The 27,678-nt window shown below is 40.9% G+C and overlaps 1 protein-coding gene across 1 annotated transcript in view; it reads right to left on the reverse strand.

Moving 5' to 3' along the window:
- Positions 1 to 5,767: 5,767 nt before the first annotated feature.
- LOC146691261 (insulin-like growth factor-binding protein 2-B) overlaps positions 5,768 to 27,678 on the reverse strand; it is a 31,558-nt gene continuing 9,647 nt past the window's right edge. Inside the window, exons 2-4 of the mRNA XM_085434584.1 lie at positions 16,292 to 16,422; positions 11,530 to 11,670; positions 5,768 to 7,671 (exon numbers count right to left, since the gene is read on the reverse strand). Coding sequence (XP_085290710.1) covers positions 7,513 to 7,671; positions 11,530 to 11,670; positions 16,292 to 16,422 — 431 coding nt within the window. The 3' untranslated portion in view covers positions 5,768 to 7,512. The remainder of the gene's footprint in view (positions 7,672 to 11,529; positions 11,671 to 16,291; positions 16,423 to 27,678) is intronic.

Below are 27,678 nucleotides of genomic sequence, written 5' to 3' on the forward strand. Positions count from 1 at the left end.
CGGAAGAAAGTGTATAGAATTATTTTGGCTGTTTAGCAGCATTAATGCCAACTTACAGTACATAATGTTACAAGCACTGCTCCAGGTCACTTACAGCTGAGGGTGGTAGAATGGGGTTACTATGAAGTTCAAGTCGTTTCTATTATATTGTTCAGTTTATAGTACCAAGTCACAAAAAGAGTTGTCTAGAGGTTATTTATATCATAAAGCAAAAAACCCTACAATGTTATAGAGAGAATAAGTGCTTGGTGTTGGTGGGGAGAACAAACTCCCTTTATACAGGAAAAGACTTCCATCAGAACCAGACCTCATGGATGGGCAGAAATCTTCTACGACTGGTTAGTGAGGGAGTGGAAACAGAAGACAGAAAGAGGAGCATGGAGAAACAATCGGCAATAACCAGGACAAAACACAGAATGCAAAAGGCAAAACTTACCTATTTGTCTCTTGAAGACTGCACGGTTCACTGTAACGGTAGTATAGCAGTGGGGTGGGGTTTTGGCTCAGCTGCAGGGGAGGGGTGGAGCAGAGGGTTCAGGGGCAGCACCAGGAGAGGCTGGCTGGTACATCTGTCAGCCATCATCTAATCATGATTCTCCTATTTTACACAGTAACATGCAGGGACCGCAGTGTGTGTATGTGGAGAAGCTGGAACACGGATTACCAGGGTAACATTGGATGACGTCTGAAAAGACAAACTGCTATAAGCTGAGCACATGTGTAAATAAACCAGCACTAACTAAATCGCCTAACTTGTGTGTGGCAACTTGCTACCAGTAAGGTAAAAAAATAGGTGTATTTTTTAATCAAACACTTTTTTATTTGACATTGAGATTACAGAGATGATAAGAGCCGGATGACTCTTCTGCCTGATATTAGATTGTTATGTTTACGTAAAGTTTTTTTTTTAAAAAAAACCTGAAGACCCATTATTATTATTGCATGCAACAGTTGCGTGCAAATGCATGGGAAGCAAGAAAAAAAGAGGGAGAGGATACAAAATGCTCAACGCATCATGGAAAATTCCCCAACAACTTGAACTAAGGGATTGTTCGGGGTCACGTGATCAAGCTTAACTACCATCTTTGTTAAAAAGGAAAGTTTGTAGAGAGTAAAAAGTAAAGATGCTGCCTGTTTGAAACTCGAGGAACCACAGCATTCACACTGAAGGTGAAGTGCTTAGTTGTGATGATATGGCACCATGAGGTGCTCAAGATATGATGGGCCTGATCATTTAGGACTTTCTTTGTACGAGAAAGGATTTTAAATTCAACCTAACAGAGCGGCAGATCAGCGCTGCTAGGAGAGGTACAGCCTGGTCAGGTCACCAGTCTATTACAAGGCTAACACAGTAGGAAGAAGACAACCATTTTTCTCACACATATTGCCACAGCATGCATGTCTTTGGACTGTGAGAGGAAGCCAGAGTACTCACCAAGAGCCCATGCAGGTGCAGGGAGAATACGTGAACTCCACACAGAAAGGCCTGGTGGTGAATCCAAATCCAAGATAATCATGCCTTGATGTTATAAACACTGTACCAACGTGTTCCCTAGTCTTTAGTGTACCTTACCTCTCTCACCATGATAACTGGATTTCTCCAGTCCCGTATGACCCTGAATAAGCGGTAAGTGGAAGCTAATTGCCAAAAGCCTTGTTTCTTGTATTTAGCAGAAAGCTAACTTCCTCTTGTTTTGGCCTTATTGAATCCACTTCATGCAATACCAGAGTGTTCAGGAACTCTGGTATTGTGTGAAGGTAGTGGATAAAGTGTAATTCCCCTTTAAGATACAGCTTCATTATCTGTTCCTCTATTCGTGCCCCTGCATAACCACATCTGTGCAGATTCAGCACTGTTACTGGCTTCCCTGCCCTGCTGAGCTGAAACATAATAATTGGCTTTTTTGTCCATATTGAGAGTTAATGTTTCTACTTCCTGCTAACATGGGAGCACCTTATCATTTCAGCACAGATAAAACAACAATTATTTTGTTAACATTCAACAAGTACAGCTTCTGGGAGTCTTAGTAACAGACCCACCATCAACATATCAAGGGAAGTTTGTTGAATGCTAACAAAAGAAATAGTAGCCTGAAAGTAGGGCGGATCTTGGACTCTCTGTGCCAATACACACATACAGTACGTGTGCTTTTGCACATACACATGCACTCACACACTCAAAAACACCAAGCAAGCAGAGATTCTCACCCCCACTCTCAATCCTTCTGCAAAACTACCCTCCTTAGCTCATTGTGCCAGATCTATTAAAGCCCAAACAAAAGACACTTGTTTTGATTCGTGTTTTTGCAAAAGACCAGCCTCGAACTACCATCAGATGTGGCGAAGGATCCGAGGATCCACGGACGACACTGAGCCAAGCTGTCAAACATTTATGACAAACTCTCTTCCAAAACAAGGCATAAATAAAAAAAAATAGATAAAATATGTCACAAAAACTGAACAAAGCTGTGAGGCTGTAGCTAAAGGAGCAGGAGTGTGATTAAATACAGCATTGGACTGGTGTTCAGCTACAGTAACTGGCACATGGGCACAAGTATAAGGTTACGTGGCCAAAGCCAGTCAGGAGTGGTCTCATATGATACACTTTTGGCCTGGACTTCAAAGAAGTCTCTTTTTACACCCAAGTCTTGAATCATTTTGATGGCAAATCACTGGTGACTGTTCTTGGGGACATTTCCCAGTGTTTGCAATTTCTATTTGATGTCACATGTACTTCAAAAATAAAAACTTAACAGATGTTCAAGGAAGCCCAATCATTCAGTGCAACTTTTATTAGCAAACGAATATTTCATTTATTGAGCAAATCATATATATGCAAATTATTTAGGCTTTTAAATCCTGTATACATTTGTTGCACATCTGCAAGCCACTTTTCAACCCACCTGCTCTTCCTTTTCTGCTGTGTCTATCTTAACCAGCCTGATATCCATTGTCACTGCCGCTCTGTTTTGTGCCAGGCTCTTGCTGGTGCTCTCGCCGCCTCTGGCTTTCCATGTATGCACATGAAAAAGCAGGGAGGTGTGAACTGCCAGGCCTCAGAATGGAGCCATGCCACCAAGGATAAATTACTCCAGATGGTGTCACGAACCAGGCTCAAAGGGAAAGACAAAATATGGAGAACACATATCACTTGTATGAAAAGTAAAATAAGTAATTAAGTAATCTGTTATGTCTGAATGGCTGCAGATGGCCAGGGTAAGTAAATAAAGAAGTAAATCAAAGTCAAATGTAAGTCAAAGGGAGAAAAGAGTGATTGACTGCTGAGGAACATAAAGTATATACCTGCAGATGAGCAATCTGCAAAAAACACCCATCCTGCTTGTTGAGTGTAAAATTACATTTAGCTGGAGCTGACATGAAGTTTAAGAGCCTGAGTGCCACAAATCAAAGGACCATCTTCTAAGTGGCAGCTGCTTGGAGGTTTTTGCCAATGCCACTTTTTGGCTAGAAACCTTCAATTTGACTAGAAGAAAGAAGTAAATGTGGCTGATGTAGACACAAATATTACATTTGGAACTAAAATATCAAAATATATCACAACAGAGTTGTTTTTGATCAAGCCACTAAAAGTACCTGCTGTGAATACTTGATAAATCTTATTCGATATTATCAAAGTAGTGTCTAAATTCTGTCGCTCCACAATTAGCTTCAGCACAGCTTTGATGCTCAAAATTTGTCCCTTGGCTTCCAAAGGGATCAACTCATATTCATTCTAATCAGGAGCAAATAAAAAAAAAAAATACAGATTGAGATTCAATCCCAGTAAACACTTGATAAGTTTATTGCTCGGGAGTTTCACTTCTTATTAAGTACAAACTGAATTTTAGTAAATTATTGTCCCCAGTAGAGTCAAAAAGTATGATAGATTATGTTTTAGGCAGGCCTACCTCATGAGTGACTAGTTGCTACTCTATGACAGTGCAGTTGGTCAACTTTTTTACACTTTCGGTAAAACAAGACAAGGTGAGTATAAAGCAAACAAAAACTTAAAGGAACACAGAGTATAGTGTCAAATTAATTAAATAGTTAGTAGCAGAGGAGGTTGGTATTCGGTTTTAACTGCGTTGGTGTTAATGAAATGAACAGCAGGTACACTAGAGGGGCAACAATGAAACAACCTCAAAACAAGAACAGTTTGGCAGGTGGAGGGCACTGACATTTTCCAGCCCATCTTTTCTGACTGTTTTTTCACTAGCTCTGTATTTGACCAGGGTCAGTGTCCAACTCCCCTAGGATGGCACATCAATACATACCTTTGTCAGGTTTGCTATGTCTCTCAGCACAGTCTCAAGAGCATAGAGGAGATGCCTTGAGACAAGCAGATACTCTTGGACAGGACTCCAGAAGCTCCTTAACCCATCAGCAGGACCAGTATCTACTCAGGAACAGCAAGAGCCACAAAATTAGATCCTTCAGGTCACTTGTGTAAATATCCCTGACCAAACAATCAGAGAAAGATTTCATGAGGGTAGCTTTAGGGCCCAAACATCCTCTAGTGTGCCCTGTGCTCATGTCCACTGCACCATGGAGCCAGTTTGGATTTTGCCTCCCTGTGCTTTTCACAGATGAGAGTAGGTTCACCCTGAGCACATGTGACAGACGTGAAAGGGTCTGGAGAAGCTCTGGAGAAGGTTATGCTGCCTGTAACATCGTAAGGCATGGCGATGGGAGGCATATCCATGGAGAGACACACAGACCTCTGTAGGCGTGGCAGCAACGCCCTGACTGTCATTAGGCATGAGTGAAATTTCATCAGAATGGGCTAGCCTTCCACTTTGATTTTCAGGGTGTCTTTGAATTCAATCCTCTTTATGTTGCCCATTTAAATTTTTCATCAAACATTGTGGCATCCTTTCATTCCTAATACACTAACCAGTACCAAATTGGCACAGCTATCCTGACTTAAAAAGATATCTACTGACATGGCAAAAAGATTTCCACTTACACAAAAGCTATTCATTCATGTAGTTAAAGTGTCAAATTAAACGTAGATAACAACTTCACTATCCTGCAACTTTTTTGATTCACGCACTGCTATTTTTACAGTGACAGTGCAACAGAGACTGAAATACGGTGATTACATGAAATCAATGAGAGCACTTGCCTTAAGGGCCAAAAACTGTCTGCAAACATTCTTCCTCTCAGCGTGTATGAGTGAGACAGCACTGTACAGTAAGTTACAAATCATGTAATAAGTATTATCCTTACATTTACACTGGTTTCCGCTCTTAAAGTCATGATGTGCAGCAGTACAAAAGTGTGTGTGCATGGGGTTTTGTGTGTGTAGGTGTTTGTGTGTATGTGTGTGTATGAATGGGCTGGTTTATTCATAGACACCTTTACCACTTAGTATCACATTTGTCAATGTCAGCCTAATCCCTCCTCATGTCAACACTTAATTAGTAACCCTGGCAACACACACACACACACACACACACACACACACACACACACACACACACACACACACACACACACACACACACAAGCATGTCAGTCCACAGTATCGATAGGAATGGCCACACAGTGGTTTCCAGGGCTATTATCGTAAGTGTTGACAGGCAAACTGCTGAAAAACAACAACAGCTCTCTGCAGTTTATTATACGGATGGGTGTGGATTCCAAGAAAAACATGGATGATGTCAGATTTTACAGTCAAAGTTAAATTAACACAACATTTTCACTGCAAAATCTTAAAAAAAAAAAAAAAAAAAAAAATGACAACCAAAAACTGCAAACAAGTCTGTTCCAGTCATGGGCAGAGCATTTTATTTCATTTTGCACATCAACATGAAATTTTGCAAAAGGTAATCAGAGAAAGCATTACTTGAAATAAAAACTTAATTATCTTAATTAAAACAGTGTTCACCAAGTATTACTGCTAAAAAATGTATGAGTATAGATAGTGCACACATCATCTTCAGCGATTCAAAGATTCTCCACTCAGCTAAAGAATAAGTGGGGGTTTGTCCCCATTTTGCCATTAGAATAACATTTAATCTGTGTCATTTATTATATTTATATAAATTAATAATAATTTATTGATTTATACAACAGTAGCAGTGTAGATTAATAAACATAAATGTAAAGTTATCCAAAATGCTACACTGTGAGTCTAAATGCACCAGCACATTAGGATGTCATTGCTGCTCATTGCGAGCTACAACTGTGCGATATGGAAGGAATAAATTTGAGTGGGACATCGAGTCTGATGCTTGTAGACCAGTGGTGTCAAGATAAGGCCTGAGGGCCAGAAATGGCCCAGCAAAGACACCAATTCTTAACACTTAAGATCAAAGTGGGCTGTATGTGGCACGATATTTAAAATGACGTTTATATCCCTGTTGTGGGGTGTCCACCATGACGCCGTTGTGGAAACAGCTACTAGAAGCATCTTACAAACAAGCTTTTGCTATCACAATTCAGCTGCATTTTCTGCTCTATCAGAAGCACAAACATTTTGTTTTGCACGTTTAGTTTTTCATTTATTCTCCTTGATCGCTGGTAAGTTTAGAATTTTAATGCTCCATTCCTATTGGTTGATTCTTAGACAGTATTTATAATGGTAGACTCTCATCTTCAATTTCTAAAATTGCCAGCTTTGGGCTTCGATCACTGAGCAGTGTAAGACTTCTGATATGGAGGCACAACCAATATAATATTTAGTCTCTTAAAAAAGACTAACTGCACTTACTGAGATCCTACATGAGACATTTAAATGCAGATAAAATCCTTAGTAGGTTTAGGCTGAAAGTCTATATAATTAACAGATTAATGCTGATTTCATCAGACTAGGTGTAATGTCAAAGAGCTTTCTTAAAATGAAAAAAAAAAAAGCAGAAAATGAGCTGACTCTGCAGTTCCCCTTAGCATTGCAAACCATTTTAGCCCCTTTTAGATGGTTATTTTGCTTTTCTTGTCTCTGAATGGCCTCTTTACTTGTAGCCCTAAAAGTTATGCGTTTGCCTTATATTCCTTAAAAAGCTTTACTTTCGGACAGCTTTACATTAGCTGAAAATCACCAGAATGATGGACTGACAGAGCTGATAACAAGCTATCATTTAAAGACCTCAGCATGTTATTTTCAGAAGTTATAATGACACTGAGGATGAATATTAAAAGAAATCCAGATTTTTTCTGTGTGTATTAGATGGACACTTATCATGATCTAACTTGGTGACGACCCTAAGCCTAACACACATCAGAATGTATTTATGTCCCCCTGCCTCGAACTGTTGTTGCTTATGCATGTTTTTTGACTAGAATGAGCACTGTAGTTTGAGTGGATTATAATACATATCATACTGCTGAAAAATGTCCATTTACCAGCAAAAATACTGTAGTTCACTCTGCATTTATGCTCTTTTACTGAAGCCACTTTCCTAAAAAAGTATTATATCATACGAGTATGAGCTTAGTCATCACCTGTTAATGAATAATCCTCATAAATTTGGAATTGTGAAGAAAACCCAGCCCCATTTTGATGGTGCGCTAGTGAGATGCTTCTGCAGTGGGCATTGCTCTGTGCACCTCCTGAAACTGGTTACAGTTGGGATCCCCTCTGACTTTAGGTGTCTCTGATATCTGGACTCCTGTTAAGGGGTCAACACACCAGCATTCTCCCCGCTGGCCGTGGGTGGACATGTTGCACTGGAAGGAGAGAAGAAAAACACAAACTAGGCAAGATGGAAAACACTGGGAAAAAGAGGCGGGAGGGTAAGGAAACACAGTGAAAGCAGGGGATGCATTAATGAAGCATGGCGTAGGGTGGCTTGAGATTTGTGTTCATGTGTGTGTGTGTGCGAGGATCTTCTGGCGGCGGGGGGTCATTGGATGAGAGTGAGGACTGTGATTCGGGTGGGACAACACTCACCCAATAACAGCCTGTCCTCAGGTTATGCCCCCTACACACAACCCATCCACAGCCACACATGTGATCGCAAACACTCCCACACATACACGCACAAACGGAGGCATGCCAGCAGACTAGCTCCCCTGCAGAGCCCACCCTTCCCCCCCAACCCCCTGAAATGAGGTCGTAATTGAAGTGGACACAGTTTACGGCCCGCGTGCGGGGCGGCCGGGTAGGGGACGGCGAAAAGAATGAAGAGCTGGGGGGAAAGAAAAGACTTTCCATTTTCTTCCTTCGATGAGAAAGAACAAAAAAAGTGACAGTTACAGTAATTACCGCGCGACAAGGAGGGACAACTCCAAAAGGGAGCCGAGTGTTGAGGAGGTACAGTGTTCCTCCCTGGGAACCGTGGACTCTAGTCCAAAACAATGCTGTTGTTTGTGACCGGTGATGAAAATTGGCTGAGTGGTTGAGAGCCCTGCTTTAGGAAACGGTGGCGCCTATTCAAATCTTCTTTTCTGCTCTACTATCCTCGTAAGAAAACACTGGATATGTGACCTTGTTTGTCCTCCCCTGTCTGATGTCTATGGATGGGCATAATACAAATTCAAGCCCCCAGTCGGAAGCACAGTTCGTTCCTCGGCTTAACAAAAGTCTTCCCATGAAGTACGCCAAACAGTTTTATTGCCTTGTAACCTTGAGCTCAGAAGCTTGTTGCCTCATTCATGATGACAACATCTCCCCATGCATTTGTGCGTTTGTGTGTGTGTTTAAGAGCAGAACGCTAAGGAAGAGGCGGGTGTGAGAGTTTATTAAGAAAAAAGACAGGGGGAGGAGGCAGGTGGCAGGAGTGAGAAGGAAGTTATACTTTTGCCAGGGTGATTTTGCCAGGCTGATACAAAGGAATTGTGTGAGTGTGACTCAGACAATGAGAGAAAAGAGAGGGGAAACCCCACAAAGTAATACGTGGGTGAAAGAGGAAAAACCAAAAAGAAAGTCTGAGGAACTGAAATGAAAATGTGAAAAGCGAAGGAGGAAACATAAATGCACTCAAAACTTTAATGCGTTACACATGTATAGGCACAAGAATCTCCACCGATACCGAAAGCCACAGAAGCTCTTTCCCATCATCAAAGTCAGCGGTCATTACTTACATAACCACCAGCAAAGTTTAAAACCTGTTGACATCTGCAACCACTTGAGTTTGTTATGGTCTTGTGTTACAGATCACCACGAAACAGTAAGTCACCAGCAAATCCCACAGAGCATAAAACCGCCATGTATCTGCTCACTATGGGCTGAATCACCAAAACATGCCACAGCAATAGCAGGAACCGTAGGAGTGATGTCACAGCAGGTGTGCTGCTTTTTGACAGCAGATGGAAAACACCTGCTGTGACAGCACTGACTGGGGTGTGGCCGTTATTGTGAAACTCATGAGTTTCCTGATGCATGATTCAGTGTTCGTATTATTCAGCAAAGATGACAAACGAGTTTACAGTACATGTGAGTAGATCTGAATAATGGAATTAGTCCAACGACGAGAACGTTTTTTGTTGTTTTTTTTGAGTAGTTCAAATGAAGGATGAGGCGTGAAATTCAGTGGAACAATGTGAAACACTGCTTAGACACCAGTGTTTTCATTTGGTTTGGTGGTTTGTAATTTTCTATGATTTTCAGTTTTACTTAACAATAACTGTAAAAGATTTTATTGCCATTCTGAAACTGAAATGTGGCCACAACTGTATAACCTGTGTCTTCTGTGTCCTTTGGCTTTTTGTATAAGCAGAGTGCGGCTCTGAGCACTGTAAATGGTGCTCAGCAGTGGAAGATTTGATAAACAAAAGGGTAACTGGTCAAGAAATGATGTCTCTCAAACTGAACTTTTAGACTACCCTGGGCAAAGAATGGAAAACGAGGCACGTGGCATTGTAAAGCGCTTTGGGTGCCTTGAAACGCGCTATATAAAATCCAATCCATTATTATTATTATTATTATTATTATTACTTGGACAACAAAGGTGACCTGTTTGGGCTTGCTACTTTCTGTTTCCACCTTCAAACTGGTTACGGATTTACATGAGATTGTTACTCTAAAAATAGATAGATACATTTAGTGACTCACCTGACATTTGTATACACCCCATAAACAGAATCACATCAAAATAAGCCATAAGCACACAATACTCAGTCACTTGCACTCTCCTTGAATTTTAGAGATCATTTTGGGCATACCAGTATGTGTTGCACATGTTCAGAGTTTTGATGGTTTGATGAATGAAAGATAGTTTGGATCTGGTTTTCTGAACAACGGGGGCAGCAATTTAGATTTCCCCTTGATGGATGAAAGTTTCCTCAAAACTATATTCTTTGTTGTGCCTTTCTGCTCAGGCATTCAGTTCAAAAATCCTATTCCAGGATACCTGTACTCAAAATTAAATGAAAATGCTACCACATTAGGCTGTGTCCATGCAGGAATTAATTCAAGGTGAACAGAGATCATAAAAACTAATGACATATGGCACCTTCAACTTGGCAAGATAACTGCTTGGTACCCTAGATAAACTTTTTTAAACTTTTCTCAACTTCCAGTTCGGTGATTGAAGCAAGTACCAATGAGTGTGTAAGGTAATGCTGATTGACACATTACCCAGCAGTAGATACATAACAGTATAACCTTCTATCATCTCTTTTGAGTCTGATTTCCAGTGAGAGGATGAACATAAATATGCAATAGATCACATTTAGGTAAGATGACTGATGGACTCATCACACAACAACCCCCAACCAGGAGTCTAAGACATGGCTTTAAGATGTGTATCATAAAACTCGCATTATTAAACATCTTTGCTTCTGCTTGTGATCAAAAAGGTTCTCAATTCTAGTAACTTAACTAATATCCTTTTGGAGATTTTGTTGCCTGGCTCTCTTGCTAGTTGCTGTTGGGGCAGATCGATCTTAAAGTAGAAAGCTACTCAAGTCACAGCTTACAGCAGTTTGGCTACACTGACCACATCAAGGCTGGACAATATGTGGAATAAGAAACTCACTGGAGAGGCAGTCAATTATACTGTTGTGAAGATATCAGTGGAATCCACACTGACAGTCTGACCCTGAGAGACTAAATAATAGCAGCCCATCATCCTGCTGGTTGCACTCATGACCTGATGCATCATGTTCATGCTTGGATTCTCGGTCTTAGCTGAAGACAGCTGACATGACCAATAATTATCCTTTAAAAGAAAGTAACATCAGTTTGACGCACGGGTGGCTGAGGTCCACAGACACAGAAAGTTCTACCGGAATTTAACTTGAAGAGAAGATCATCTAAAGCCATTTTTTTTAATTTACTTGACCAAATTTGGAGATATTTTTTGTTTGCTTCTCAGGTTTTCCAGCATTGTTTGGCAGGCTTTTTGCAACAAGGGCTATTTCTTTCTTCCTTTTATGTCTACCCTCTCGTCAATGGGAAGTCTCAATTCTTTCTTTATTATGCTTCAAATTATATCCTGTAAGAATCTAAAACATAAAATAACAAAAACGTGAAAAGTCTTACCATACATATATCATGGATGGGTCTCTTGTGAATTTATCTGACCCAAATGTTCTCTTTGTAAAATAATGTGACGTAGGACAGGTGATATGCCAGCAGCTCACCTGCTTGAGGTTATACAGTCCATGTTTGTCACAGTTTGGAAACTTGAGCTGATACAGGTTCTCCAGTGGGCCTCTGTTATCCTCTGAAGTCATTTTAGCAATCTCCTCTAAGACCCTGTCCAACTCCTGCTGACAGGCACTCTACATGATGAGGGAGAAAAACAACAGTGAGTAATTAACATGTACAAATACACCTGTAGTCACTTTTAGGCGAGGCAAAAAAGAGAGGTAGGTTAAATTTGACTTGTGCTGGAGGCCGAGCAAAATGTTCTCCAACAAAAAAAAAAGAACAGTGAAATAAAATACATCTGTGCATCTTGTAAAAATGTCACAAATATACACATTTATAGTTAACATTTTTATGAGCCACAGTTAGACAAGCAGCAGTTCAGCCAATATTATTGATGTGAGTCTGCTGGAGCGGAACGTAACTGACTGGGCTGCTTAACTCAACTGGTGGCCACGACCATGACCACACAGACACACACAAACCTGTGCTTTCATGCACGCACAAAATTCTTAGCACACTTTTCCTGTACTTACTCTTCTTGTTCTGCACATTTACAGTGTATTCAAGTGTGCACTGTAATGCAGACACACACACCGAGTGCCAGTCTACCCGTGGGATCAAAGGGGTCTGTTCTTATGATTAGTTGGCTGAGGATGAGAGAAGGGAGCGGGAGGAGGCACAGTCTGCCACGAACTTTATCAGACATCTGAACATATAGATGAAAAGCCCTCTCCCCCTCTCTCTGTGTTAGACTCCTTTTCTTTTTCCTAATAAAGACATACATAAACCAACATGTCAAAGACAACTTTTAGTTTCAGAGCAGAGTCCCTGCTCCTACATATTGGGATGTTAGTGGCCAGATTAAGATGGTCCCTGGACTGATTCTGGGCTGTATTTTGCCCATGTGTGTTCTTGAAAGACTCGTGTTGAGATTGATGTCTCAAGATTGGACAAGCAGTCCTTAAGTTGTAATTTAGACACCCCTTTTACAGAAGTGGTTTGGTGTAATAGTCTTTATCTTTTTATTTTTATTTACTGCAGCCTGTCACCACGACTGACCTGATGATGTGCCTGGAGTTTCTCTTCCAGTTTGGGAGTTCAGCTCCTAATACTTCTATTACCACTTAGGACTTTAACCTCCACATCTGCTCCAGTTGTTCCTGGCACTTCTTTATTTTCTTGTGCTCCTTCTTCCTGATGTTGCTGTCCACTGAGATTGCCACATCTATTAAAATTGTGGTCTTCATTGTCAACCACCACTATGTCTGATTGGTTGGCCAGCAACTTGTCTGTCTGGAACTCGAAGTCCCACTGCACTGTTGTTCTCAACATCCTGTGGTGGTATCTCTGATTGGGAGTTACGGACTTCTAATCTGTATATGGTACAGATGTGCCAGTACACTATCTTAGCCACATCTTCTGTCTGTCTATGATACATCCCATGCAGGGCCTTGGTCTTCCATAATAGTGTTCTAATCCTCTTCAATCCCGCCTGTTAACCCCAAGTAGGTGGATCAGTAAATTCATGTCTCACTCACTTATGACTGACAGCTGATGGTTTCACCACTCCTGAATCTACAGTATATCTGTGTTCACTCTTTGTTATGAGCTGGTTTAGGGGGAGGCCTATGCAGAACCGCGTCACCTTGGTATATCCTGCACTTGATGGTAACTTGTGAAATTCCCTGGAATGGGTCTATAGTGTTCTCTTCCACAGCCCCATGTACTTCCTGATGAATGTTATCAGTGCACTGTTAGCCTCGTAGCGGCCGCCGGTCTGACTGTCAGGTGAACTGAACTTCAGGTAAGAAGTTATGACCTGCAGTCTATCTGGGTCAGATATAAACCAAGTTTAGGTGGAGTTTATTTTCGTTATGCTGAGTTTTTCGTACTGCGTACTAGCTAGCATGACGGGGTTTCTATACAGCGGGGTGGGTGCTATGATGTTACTGATGTTGAACTTTATTTTGTTCATAAGGTTAATTAGTAGAGTTGCCAACCGTCCCGTAAAAAACGGAATCGTTCCGTATTCAGACAAAATATTACGCGTTTAGTATTGAGGTGAAAAGGAACACAGTTTGTCCCAGACTTCAGCTACAATGAAAAAGACACAAAGCTGGAGTTATTCTGTCTTTTGCTGTCAGCTGCCTCTTCTTCTCTCATTCTCTCCCTCTCCCGTTTCTACTTCAATCATGAAACTGATCAGCTGGTTACTGTGCAGGGGGGGGGCAAGGTAGGGCCTTAACAGGGAGAGGGGCGCACAAAGAAATACTTTTCTTTCTTATTCTCATTTAAAATGTCTAGCTTTTAAAAAATAATTATTTGAGCCTTACAACAAACGATTGATAGATTAACGCATATATACCATCAAGACAGTGTACATCACTGTCACAACAGTGTTTGTTTTCATTCAAAGGCTTTATGATTTTTCCTATAATGGTGGGCCCAGAGTCAAAATGCCCAGGCCGATTTTTTGTCACAGTCCAGCCCTGTATGCAGCTCATGTGCAGTCTGGTGTTACCTACATCTTCCTATTCAGAAGGCAGAATTTCCGAGTTCTGAGTACAGTCAAAGCACCACGACTGCAGTTTTTGTGTTGGATGTAAAAAGCGCACATGACGCTGTGACGTAGGCTAGAATCATGGCGGCAGTCAACGACGGTTCCCAGTGCGCTGTAGCCGCTGAATCACTATCTTCAGCAGTAGCTTTCTTTTACAGATGTTAGAGCACTGAGGTACCAGAGTGGATCTTTGGTCTTGGGCTCTTCTATAATTCCCACTTGTTGCATATAACCTCTCTCATTAGGTCAACAGTCAACAAAATAACAGCTGGATAGTCTGGTAGCAACATTGGATCAGTGGTTTGATTCCAGGTCAGCCTAGGCACCCAATGCTACTTGAGCCTATGTTGGAATATGAGTGAGCTGGCTTAATGAGGTCTGCATCATGTGTTAGGGAACTAGGGTACACTGATGAGAACCTGACTATTATACTTGTTATTGGATTATTGGATTGCAGTAATTTAATCTTTATGAATTAAGTTGGATACATTATATCTTACATTTTGTTATTGGCTTTGGAAGTTATGGACACCACTCTTCCCTGTGTCCCTCTCTGTACTGTGGAGCCACAGACTCGCCCATTGGTATCTTTTTCTATAAAAATGGGCTGGTTCCCTCTTACATGTCTGCATGTACTGAATGAATATGGCTGTCACAGTTTTTTTTTTTTTTTTTGTCAAAAAGAAAATTGAGAGAGACAAAAAGAGAGAGAAATCTGTCACAACCAGAGCTCTGACAGTGAAGCCTGTGTTCAGCATATAGCTCTATGATCTCCAATGACTATTCACAACAAAGTGCATATACTCAACACTAGTCATTTGAAGTCCCTCCCCTTGCCCAGCTGCACGACTCCTTTTACTGCACTGTCTCCTTTGTTGCTTCTAATGATCTAATGATTGTATTGTACCGCCCCGCTTATTATTTCTTGGTGTACTTTGTTTTATTTGGCTGCAAGCGAGGTTGTTAAATGAGGGAGAAAATGAGCAAAAGCATATCATTGTTTGTCTTATTGAGACATATATGGGCGTCCATATGCGTAGCCCCCTTCAGGCCCAAGCTCATTTGCATGAAACAGGATATGTGTGCTTGCACGCCAGCCCATTGACGACTTTCTAGGAACTGTTTTTAATTTTTTGCGGTGTTGCACTGTGAAATGATGAGTGAGTGCTAAAGAATGGAAGGGGGCGGGGTTTTAATGTAAAGACTGCATCAAACTGCCAACTGCCACTCCACTGTGGTGAGAAAAACAAGATCACTTTTCATAGTAAAGGTGCTCATTATGAGCAGTTACTGAAGACGCCTGTGGCTGAATAGGGGCACTGTTGCTTCTGCAACTTTCTATTTAATTAACAAACGCATCAGTAAATCATCAGAGTGGAAATGTGTCATTATGTTTGAAAGCATTTCAAACACAAGGCCTTCAGCTGCCAAAGCTATACAAAGAATTTCTCTACAAACAAATAGTCGTTGCATTAAGAATCTGATGTCACTGTAACTGTCACCTCAGCTCATATCAACTGGTGTATTTTTCAACACTCACAGTTTCTATTAAAGCACATAAATGAGCGCTTATATTAAAGCATGGTACAGGGTGGAAAATGTGGAGCCTACCAAGTAAGCTATGAACTGAGATTGAGCTGGGCCTGTAAAACGCATAAAAATATAGAGAATGTCAAGGATTAAAAAGTGAGTGTGTGTTTATTGTGTGCACATATTAATCTGTTTGTCTGAGTAAAACAGTGCCCAGAGGAGGGCACCACTGTACCAGACATTATTGCTCACACAGCACATTTTTGACCTTGTGTCACTGCTTCTTTTGATGGGCAAACATTTCGCTGTATCCTGTAATGATTATCTTTTGTAGGCCTAGAAAGAAGATGTAACATAGGCAGGTAACGAATAGGCCCCTACATTACACACTGCTGAGATTTTTTTTTTTCTTTTCAGCTGTTTCTTTTTAACGACATGCTTCTTTGTTTCCATGTCAGGCAGATGAGCTGCAGGGGAGGTTACAATATATAATTACAACAGTTTTGCTCGTACGATTTATAATAACTTGTGGATCCAATTATGTCAGACATGGAGCCAATATACTTCAGGTTACCAGTTAGTCTACAAAAACAAATCCCAGTGAAATGAACCCTGAATTGTTTACCTGTAGCTAAATTATAGGAAAAAGATTTAACCCTGACCTGAGATACTCTCTGATTTATCTTCATCCTTGTTCTGCGGTCCTGAAGGTATTGTTCGAGGGCGGTCTTCTGCCAAATCCATGGGTTTAGAGGCGGTCTCCCGGTGAGTGGATTTTCAGTCCCATGCACCTCTGCAGCAAATAAACACACAAAGCAAATGCAGTTAATGTGTAGCATATGTCCAGATAAACATTCAGACTTCATGGCTTTTTGGTTTCAATCCTTGTGTAACATTCAATACTTGTTAGGTTCCTAGAAAACCTTATTTTGAGTCATTTGTTTGAGTATGAAAGTTTTCTTGTGGTTTCTTTAGTTAACAAACAGATGTTGTACACACTAAAAATTGCCTCACAGTTTTTAGTGTGTACAACATCTGTGCTTACTAAAATGCTCAAGACTCATCTATATTTATCTATTCAGTAATCAAAGCTACTATTAAAAGTAATTATTTATCTAATAACAGGCCCTTTGAAAAGTTGTCTTAATCCTAGAATTAAAGGACAAAGTCATTCTGTGTCCTCAAGGCATCCTGTGACCCTCCTGCTTCATGTGACTAATTCTGTGCAGCCAGCCGTTGTGTGGACCAAACCGTGCTAAGATGTTTTTTGTGAAATGGCCAAGTGCTACATCCAGCCCATTTAGGTTTAAAATACTGAGCTACACTGAGCAGTGGGGGTCTCTGTGAGAGCAGTTACTGTTGACTGTTATAGCAAAGTATGTTCATCATTTGGTGGCGACAGGAGAAACAAAGCACAAACAACAAAACAATCCACTGAGGTCATTCAGGGCAGATCCAGACAGTGAATTTAACGATGCTGATGACTGTAACTTTAAAACAGAACTACATCAGGGGGTTAAAACTGTATGGACTTTCATCAGCGTAGCAGTCAAAACAGTCATGAATTATAGTCCTAAGGTAGACTGGCAGTCAGTGAAGGTGAGTCCAGACTCGTGAGGATGCACATCTGATGAAGGCTTTTCATGCTGAGTAAGGATTTTTTATGGCATCTAACTTTCCTGCCAGAGGCTTTGTGGGTGTGTGAGAGTGTGTGTATTTGTGTAAGACCGTGTGTGTCTGTAATTAGCACTGAAGCAGAAGAGGTTGTAAATCAAGCCTGAGAAGGAAGCCTTCCCCCAAATCTTGGGAGCTCCTTACACATGCCATGGCACTGTCTGAATGTGTCTGTGCTCATGTGTGCTGGTGCACGCTCTGCCAGGTGTGCAAAATGAGCAAGTCCGGCTTCTATGTTGCTAGAAACTTGTGTCTTACAAATCCCTTTCTGGCAAATTTGGAAATTTCCTCTTGAAAGAAAATTAAAGCAATTAAAGAAAAACAAAAATAAATCATAACTAAAAAAACAAAAGTGAATTATTTGACCAACAAATGTTTTCAACACAGTTACGCTAATTTTTATTTTATGTAGCATCAGTTTACATAAACACTTGCCTTAAGGCGCTTTGTACTCCACCTGTATTACAAAGTAAAGATCCTACTATATTAGAGTGATAACCCCAAATCAGTTAATTCCCTATGGAGAAGCAGTTGGTTACAAAGGGGAAGAAGAGATGCTCAGTGCATCATGGGAAGTCCCCCAGCAGCAGCAGCATAACTAAGGGATGGTTCAGGGTCACCTGATCCAGACTTAAGCTTTACCAGAAAGCAAAGCTTAAAGTATGAACCCTAGCCTTAAAAGTAGAGATGGTGTCTGTCTCTCAAACCCAGACTGAGAGCTGTTTCCATGGGAAAGGGGTTTGATACCTGAAGGCTCTACTTTTAGAGCCCAGTCTACTTTTAGAAACTCAAGGAACCACAAGTGAGCCTGAAGCCTGGGAGCAAATTTTTAGGTTGGGTTAGTATCATACCATGCAGTCTTTGTGATAGGATAGAGCCTGATTATACAAGACTTTGGATGAAAGAAGCATTTTAAAAGGACCAACATTTAACATGTAAGAAACATAAAAATGTGTTCATAGTTTCCCAAATGACAGCGTTCTACCACCACTGTCTTCACTCCTACAATCACTGAACCTATAGTACTCCTGTGTATATCATACAATGAGAAGTACTCATCAGGTTTGGAGAATTACTAGAAATTTGAAGGTCAGTACCCATTCTCTCTAGATGTGTTCCTAGTAAAACACTGACTCCAGGTTAATCAGGAAGATAGTCTGAGCGGTGGAAAAAGGACCAAGGAAAGGTTCAATAGGTACGTGGAAGCTAACCCCCCGGGTTCATAGTTTTACAGGGTCTTGTCAAATCACATGTTGCGTCCTGAATGAAAGAAAATCCTGATTTGGAAAGAAAGCATTTTAAAGTTGATAGAAATTAGCAAAAATCTAAGATGACAAGTCACAATGCTTCTGGAAGTGTTTTTGTAAGACACATCTGCTCTTTGGTCACAGAGGAATGTAGAATGAACCCCACCCCCACTGTAAAACATGGAAGAGGCTCAGTTTGATGCATCTGGGACACAATGAAATGAGAACAATGAAATTAGATGATCTCCAAGACATTCTTCAGAGAAGCACTATCCAGTGTCAGGGACCTGTTATTTTCTAAAGGAAAAGGATACCAATAATTATGGCTAGTTTTTCATTTAGCTTTGCATATCATGTCAGTTAACAGAGGCAAATGGTGGACGATGGCCATAGACCCTGCCAAGGCTGCCCTTTGTCAACAATTATGTTCATAAGTTCTACGGACAGAATTTCTGAGAGAAGCCAAAGTGTTCAATTTTGTGGTTTGGGATAGTGCAGTGAGGCAGAGCTCAGTTGTTCAAGAGGGGCTGGAGGTAAAGCCTGTGATACTCTATGTCAAAGGGAGCCAGCTGAGGCTGTTTGGGAATCTCTCTAGCGTGCTTCCAAAGTGAGATGTCCAACCAAGAGGAAACGACAAAACATCCACTGGCTTGTAAACAAAACGGAATAAGTGGAAGGGTGGATGGATGGACCAAATTTCACTGTAATCCATCCAATCTTTAGTGGTATATTTTTATTTGCAACAGTACTGGACAGACTGGTTGACCAGCGTTACTATCCCTCAAGCCAAAATCGTCTTCTTATCGAGATTGGAAAGATTCACATGTGAGCTCCACATGGACAGACTGTGACCATAAATGAGTCCTTAAGTTTCAAGCGGTCAAATTAAATTCCCTACAATCTGTCAGTGTTGACTACATGTAAAAGCTTCCAACCTCCACTTCAGCATACAAATTCAGACTTTTGTTCCAAGTTTTGTTAAGATATTCATGAACTGTGAAGGAATCTTTGACTTGGGAAGGTTTTGCAGGGCACATCAAGCAAGGGCTTGCTTTTAAGAAGAAATGATATCTGCCGTCAGAAACACATAAAAGCATTTTATAGCTTCACAACATAAATGTTAGTGGAAGAAAATGGATGGATGGGTAATGTAAAGCATTATTTCCCCTTAGCAATGCAAAAGTGAATGAAGCAGGAATGCTGTGTTGTGGTTGAGTTAAATAAGGTAGATACACAGCTTGTAAACACTTTTCTGCGGTTGTGTTTGAACTGCCTCTACAGACACTTATAGGAACTCATGACTGCATTTTCAAGCAGAAAAAACCCCAAACTTGTCTTTAGCCAACAGCTGTCATCACAATACTGTGTTGTTGATTCTGTCTTCAGCGCCATAGAAACTACCTGTCTCGAGCTGTTTGCAGTGTTGGCTTTGGGTATTGCCTCGATGTGAAGCTTTCACAGTCCTCTCATAGCACAGAATGAGTAATGTCTTTCCAGAGTTGCTTAATGTATTTGTCCTGTTATCATATACAGCAGAGCTGGTCTCAAATTGACTGGGCTTTGACGTCCAAGAAAGTGGACTACTTTAAACCCACTGTCTGTGTAAATGGTTCCTCTTAAGCCCCAACCACTTCAAACACTTTACAGCTGGCAAATGTACAAAAAGAAACAGAATAATGAAGATCCCCTTCAGACCTTTTACAGTAAGCTCTCTCTTTCAACTCTTCTATGTGGCTGTGTGTCATTTTAAGCAATGAAGCTGCCTTTGTAGTTGTTAACAGGAAACTTTTGGTGCTTCTACACTGATTGTCAGGCTTAAGAGGCAAAAAGGTCAAAGTCAATTATTTTTCAAAACAGGCTCTCGGGTGCTGATATATTCATTGTAAACTTACCCCCAGAATGTTGTTTATATGTGATTGCTTCAAGAATATTTATCATTTATTTAAAAATTGCATTTAAGAAATAACCTTAAAACTCATTTCAGTTGATGCCCAACTCTTCAGTTTCTCCAGGAGCTTTACTAAATATACTTGATGCCATTAATTAAGAAGTAGAACCTGCGGCTTCACTTTTTCACAGCTTCTCATTAACTCTGTTTAACGGTGGAAAAAACTCTGAGAAAACCCACCAGACAGCAGAGTGAGGAGGCGTGAGAGCATTTCACTGCTCAAGACTCCAGTAACACGGAGGGTTTGGCAGATTTTTTATGCAGTTGTGTTGCATGCATACGCTCATGTGCAGGTGGTGTGATCCAATATATCTACTGGTCACTTCCGTTAAAGAGGTTTTAGGTCAGTTCTTACCAAAATGTATCTTGCAGAGAAAGGCCAGAGACATGTTATAGTCTTTATGCCAGTGTGACATGTTTGTTTTTGTTTTGTTTTGTTTTAAGTAACTTTACTAAATACAACTAATATCCAAGACATTAAAGCTTAAGATACGTTTGTTGAATAACTGCAGGCTTATATTCCATCCCTGAACTCTGAGCTGACAATACCAACACAACAAAACGCTTACAATTTCACCGAATGCAATGTATTCCAGAAGCAGCTCTTCACTCTATCAAATGCACCATTTTATCAATCAAACTGGACCAGTTCTAGTTTTGAGAGAAGCCACACCAAGATGCACAGAGCAGATGAGCAAGGCAGGAAGTCAGACACAGGAATAATCATGTTTCAAAATAAAAGACCCCACTATACATGAAACTTACCAAGCTCACAATGACTAGGTTGCCTAAACTTAGTCATCTTAAGTATGCTGTACTTTTTAAGTTCTGGGAACAATTACATTTTACACTGAGAGCGATCTGAAGATGTGCGAATGCTCCTTTGTCGGTCTTGCAGTCCAAACACACACTTCTTGATTGTGCCATATTCTGCAGCAGCAGCACTTTCCCACAGCAGAGCAATGCAGAAAATCATGAAAAAGCACATGAAAAATACCCCAAGACATTAACCTGGCCTCCCTGCTTCTAATCTGATGGAACAGCTAGAGTATGCAGATTCATGGAGTCCCCACCCCAACCCCAACAAATAAACTATTTGTTGACAATGTTTTAGTGCAGAACACCACCACAAACTCCAGAGGTGCGGTTCTCAATGCAATTGCTCAGAGTGGTTTTGGCAGCGTGACCAACAAAATATCAGGGATGAGATTTTAATTTTGTGGCTGATTTTTTAAAAATTACACTAACTCTGTACAGACTTAGGGGGGAAAAGTATCCCTCGCCTTGTTGTTCCATAGCCTGTGAGCTTAGGCAGTGTTTAAACAAGCACTTCAGTCAGTCATTGTGGAAGCTGCACATTACTGCTGTGGTAGGGCAAGGTGGAGAAGGTTCTCAGGTTTAACAAAAAACAGATTAAAAGAATGAACTTCGGACTTCTTTTTGCCTGGTAGTCAGAAGCAAATGTTAACATCACTCTGTGTGCCTCCATGCAAACACAGAGGCAACCTTTTGCAAACACTTTAGTTCAAAGTGCAGTATAATATATTGCTATACAGGCAGTGCTGTGAGCATTCATTTGGAGGCAGAATGTTGCTGGTGAAGATGCATCTATTGCATAGTTTAATCTGAAGACATCAGAATATTATGTTTGACAAACTTTATATGTTTTCTGAATCTTAATCTGATAATTAATGCAGTATGCAAGCTGCAACTTCTCAATGTGCTTTAAGATATGAAAGAGAAGGAGAGAGGGCTATTTACACCTCAGAGGGAGTTTTCTCAGGTTTGCAGGCACCCACATGCAACTCCCACCCAAAGTGATGTGTTATAGCTTTAACTTTTCACACATTCTACTGTGTGCAGCACAAATCGACACAGAATAATTAAAGACCATAGAGTGTGAGTGAAGGAGAAGCAGCAAGTCTCAGCAGAGGAACCCCTTCAGGCCATAAAGGGCAGTCTAAGACCACCGACGCCACAAAGAAGAGACAAGGAGAGAGAAATAAACAGAAGCACAAGGAAAGTGCAAAACAGGTTTGTGCTTTGCGCAGTGGGGATTTTTCAGTTGACGACTGGCGGTCTGAGTGGTTTTATGAACGTCACTATTGGATGATTCTGTCCAACCCACCGATGTGTTGAATGAATGGGTAGGGGTAGATGGTTATGATAATAAAACAATGGTTAATTCATGGTTGTGGTTAGGGGAAGGTTTTGGCTGCCAACATGAGAACTCTGGCTACACATCAGAACTCTGAAACTTTAAACTGGATGCCACAACCTGATGAGGGAGACATGGAAATCAAAGATCAAAGTCAAATCAGTGTTGATTGAACAGGTATTCCTGCTGTGTGTTCTACCCTCCACTGTGTTCTCTACGTGTCCTATCAGCTGCAGTTACAGCAGTGTAAAACACTCAGATTACAATAAAGTATAACAACATTTTTATATTATTTGCATCACCAAAATAATACAAGCACATTTCTGTGCATACACAGCAAATTCAAAAGTGTTAAATGTTTTGGTGTTAATAGTCTTCTTGCAAAAGTAGAGTTAATTTTACTCTAAGCAGAGTCACATTCTTTTAATGTAACTCTGAGGTGTAAAATGATAGTAGTTAAAATCGAGTGTTAAAAATGAGTGTTTCTCTGTCAAATCTGGAGGTGTTACAATGGAAACATTAACTCTTGACCTCTTAACTCTGAACTCCTAGAGGGGCTATGACACCAATAGAGTAAATTCACAGACTCCGCCTCCAGCACGGCTCCAATCGAAGCTGAAGTGAAGCCGTTTCAGAACATTTTGCTCTACATATTTGAGTTGTTTGCCATGCTTGGTAAGTCATTCTTTCAAAGATTGTTTCAATTATTATTATGAGCTTTTACTTCTGTGGCTCTTTAAGAGATAAGATAAGATAAGATAAGATAAGATAAGATAAGATAAGATAAGATAGAACTTTATTAATCCCTCGGGTGGGTTCCTCTGGGAAATTCGACTTCCAAAAAAAGCACAGCAACGACCGAAGTTACAGTTACAGAATTGTTATATATATATATATATATATACACACACACACACACACACACACACACACACACACACACACACACACACACACACACACATATATATAAATACAGAGACAAATATAAATAAAATATACAAAGGGGATAAATAGAATAAATAGGAATAAAAAATAAAAATACAAGTGAATTGCACATTTCAAGTATTGAGTCTATTGCACTGTTGACTATTTACAAAAAGTATTGCACAAGGTATTGTACAGTGAGGTGAAGAGGCACTACAGCTTAGTTGTTCCCCCCTCCTTTGTCCTCCTGTTTCCCCTCCCTCTCCCCTCTAGAGAGGAGTTAAACAGTCTGATGGCGTGTGGGACAAAGGAGTTTTTAAGTCTGTTAGTTCTTGTCTTGGGGAGAAGCAACCTGTCACTGAACAGACTCTTCTGATTGTTTATGGCCGTGTGCAGAGGATGCCCAGCATTGTTCATAATGTCCAGCAGTTTCTTTAATGTCCTTTTCTCTGCCACTGTCACCAGAGTGTCCAGCTTCATGCCGACCACAGAGCTAGCCTTCCTGATCAGTTTCTCCAGCCTGGATGAGTCCCTCTTTGCTGTGCTGCTCCCCCAGCACACCACAGCATAGAAAAGTACTCCAGCAACCACTGACTGGTAAAACATCCTCAGGAGCTTCCTGCAGATGTTAAAAGACCTCAGCCTCCTGAGGAAGTACAGTCGGCTTTGGGCTTTTTTATACAGGTGCTCTGTGTTGCATGACCAGTCCAGTTTATTGTCCACCCACAGCCCGAGGTACTTGTACTTGTTGACCACCTCCACCTCCTCCCCCTCTATCTGAACCGGCAGTGGACCTTCTCTGGACCTCCCGAAGTCCACAACCAGTTCCTTAGTCTTTGAGGTGTTGAGTTGCAGGTGGTTTGTGTGACTCCATGCGACAAAGTTCCTCACCAGACTTCTGTACTCCTCTTCCTGATCATCCCAGATACACCCCATGATGGCCGTGTCATCTGCAAACTTCTGAATATGGCATAATTCAGAGTTGTAGCAGAAGTCAGAGGTGTACAGGGTGAAGAGAAGAGGGGACAGCACAGTTCCCTGTGGTGCTCCTGTGCTGCTGACCACTGTGTCAGACGTGATGTCCTTCAGCCTGACGTACTGTGGTCTGTCGGTGAGGTAGTCGGAGATCCAAGCCACCAGGCAGGGGTCCACCTCCATCCTGTTCAGTTTTTCCTGAAGCATACAGGGCCGGATGGTATTAAAGGCACTGGAAAAGTCAAGAAACAGGATCCTGACCGTGCCTTTTCCCCCATCCAGGTGTGAGTGGGCTCTGTGTAGGAGGTACAGGATGGCATCCTCCACTCCGACACCCGCCTTGTATGCAAACTGTAGTGGGTCCTGGGCATGTTGTACCTGTGGTCGGAGGAGGTTGAGGAAGAGCCGCTCTAGAGTCTTCATAAGATGTGACGTCAGTGCCACCGGTCGGAAGTCATTCAGCTCATTGGGCCGGTTCTTTTTGGGGACCGGGACGATGCAGGATGTTGGAGTTGAGACAAAGCTGTGTGGAAGGCATTAGCCATGTTGCTCGGTGATAGCATAATATTCTGTTTTAGCTAGCTGAAAGGTATTGTTTGCGGGCAAATACCACAGCCTTGAAAAAAGCTTGCATGTGAATTTTCAGTCAAACTTTTGGTCAAATACACCTAAAACAATGTGTAGAATGTGAAATGTTGGTATAACGGTGCTGCTTGAAGCCTGAAACCGATCGCCCATAAAAATAAAAAAAACGAGCAAACAGCAGTAGCAGACGTCCTGACTGGATTCTACGTTAGCATAGATCCCTCCAGAGTTTTGTGCACACGGTTTAGGTAAAAATGAAAAAGGTTGAGGTTTTACATTTAGTTCAGTATTACCTGTGTCCTTGTCTTTTGGGAAAATACTTTACACAAGTAATGGCTCAAAGAGGATTCCTTTTTCTTTTTTACTGTGCTGCAATTGTTTACTGGATTATTTGTGCCATTAATTAGTGTCAACTAATTTTTATTCAATCTCCGCACAGGATATGCTTGTGAAGATGGAATATGGGGGAGAGCAGAAGTGCGTTGAAGTTCCACAAAGGGATGAATGAAGGACATGCAAATTGTATTGAAGAAATAAGTGATGAGAATGCTGTTATTTGCATTTACCATGTCAGACCTTTTGATAAACACAATTCTAATGAAAGTGAGAACATGTATATGTCACGGCTGGCGGAGGGAGCCGTGTGGTGTGGAGGAAAAGGAGGACCCAAGATGCAGCAAACTGATGATACGAGTGATGTTTTATTTACAAAGGTGGTGGTGACAAAAACAGGCAACGAGGTATGAGTACTTTACAAACGGAAACCTAAACTGGGAGAAACTAAATAGCAAACCTGAGACCGTACAAAGGGGGTGCGGGGCAGAGGGACGCAGAGACGGGACACCATGGAACGCAGATGAATGCAGAGATACGCAGAAATACACGGATGAGTGCAGACGAGCCGACAACGAACACAGACCGACACCCACTAAATATACACACACAAGGTAATCAGGTAATCACACACAGGAGGGAAGAACAGCTGAACCTAATACACCTGGGGACCGGAGGAGACAAGCTGAACACAATAACAGACACAGACCTTCAGAACAGAACAGGAAATCCAGAACACGAGCCTTCAAAATAAAACAGGAAACAGACTGATGTACAACACAACACGGGGACATGAACAGAGCACCAAGGACAGACACAGGTAGGGCTGACAATACACCAAACTTCAGGTTAACCCTAACTAATACAGATCAGAAAAAACGCAAGACGCTGGGTCAACGACCCAGGACCATGACAGTATACTGTTACATCTTTCAGAAAATGTTTTGAAATTGTGGTGCACAGTTCAGAATAAATGTTTTTCAAAAACCATTGCATCTTTTTAGTAAATGTTTAGTTCCAAAAGAAATTTCTAGAAGTTCAGAACAGTAAAATTCCCGCTTTTAAGAATGAATTAGAAGATAACTCTTACGTAGTTAAACTAAAATACTCTTTGAGAGTTAATATATAAACTCTTAACACCAAGTGTTAAATTATCAACTCCAGACAGATTTGGTGTTTAACACTAAATCAGAGTTAACGTACCAACTCTCCAAAAAGAGTTAAATTAACACTCTCTGGTGTGGACCCATATAGACACTTTAATAGTGTTGAAATCAAATCCGACAGTGTTAATTTGGACATGCTGGATTTGCTGTGTAGCACTCTAGTAAAAAGATTCCAATCTCACGAGTTTCTCTTCCTGGTTGAGTGCAGCTTAATCATTGCAAATTGGTGGTCATTAAATATTTATTTTAACAAAAAGATATTGTTGACAGTATGCTGTTGGACATGGGACAAAAATCAAAAATGAAATTAGGAAGAGTAGAGGTGTTAAAGTGAGGAAACAATGGAGCCAGGTGTCTGCTATCCGGTTGTTCAGTGATGACGCGACGAATCCTACTTCCGGGTCTAAAGTAGCCTGCGTTTAATATGGCTTTTGTGCTGTTAACATGTTTAATGTTATGTATTTTCTTCTATTTGATCTCAAAAAGCTCCTAAAACAGTCAGTGATCACCGTTGACCTCCCTCGGCTTTTATTACCGCTAATCATTTATTTAAGCTCAGTTTTTAAAACCTTAGGATGTAACTACAGCCCAGCCCATGCAACAGTATATGAATGACTAACCTCGTATTGTGGATGGATTATCTCAGTTGTTCTCCTGGCTGAAGTTTGGTCCTTTTACAGCATCCTGCCATGCGATTACATTTGTTTCTGACCACCAAGAAAACTCACGTTAAGTTTTATCGAGTGGAAAAAAAGTTAGCTTGTTTATATTATGCTAACATAGCTGTGTCACTAGCGGTCACGTAGCACATCATTATATACCAGCTAGCCAAACTTCAGTAACCCTACAAACGTCACTGCTGTTTAGTTTTCTGTCTTCATTTATGCTGGAAGTGATAGTCAAGTCAAGTCAAGTCAAGTTTATTTATAGAGCACATTTAAAAACAACCAAGGCTGACCAAAGTGCTGTACAGTAAATACAGATAAAAATACAATAGAACACAATTTCGTAATAACACCTCGCTGATAAAAATAAA

Source organism: Copadichromis virginalis, linkage group LG16 (genome assembly GCF_057382275.1).
Source record: "Copadichromis virginalis isolate Kocher_CV1m ecotype Utaka linkage group LG16, C_Virginalis_male_GT1.1, whole genome shotgun sequence".
Taxonomy (NCBI): Eukaryota; Metazoa; Chordata; class Actinopteri; order Cichliformes; family Cichlidae; genus Copadichromis; species Copadichromis virginalis.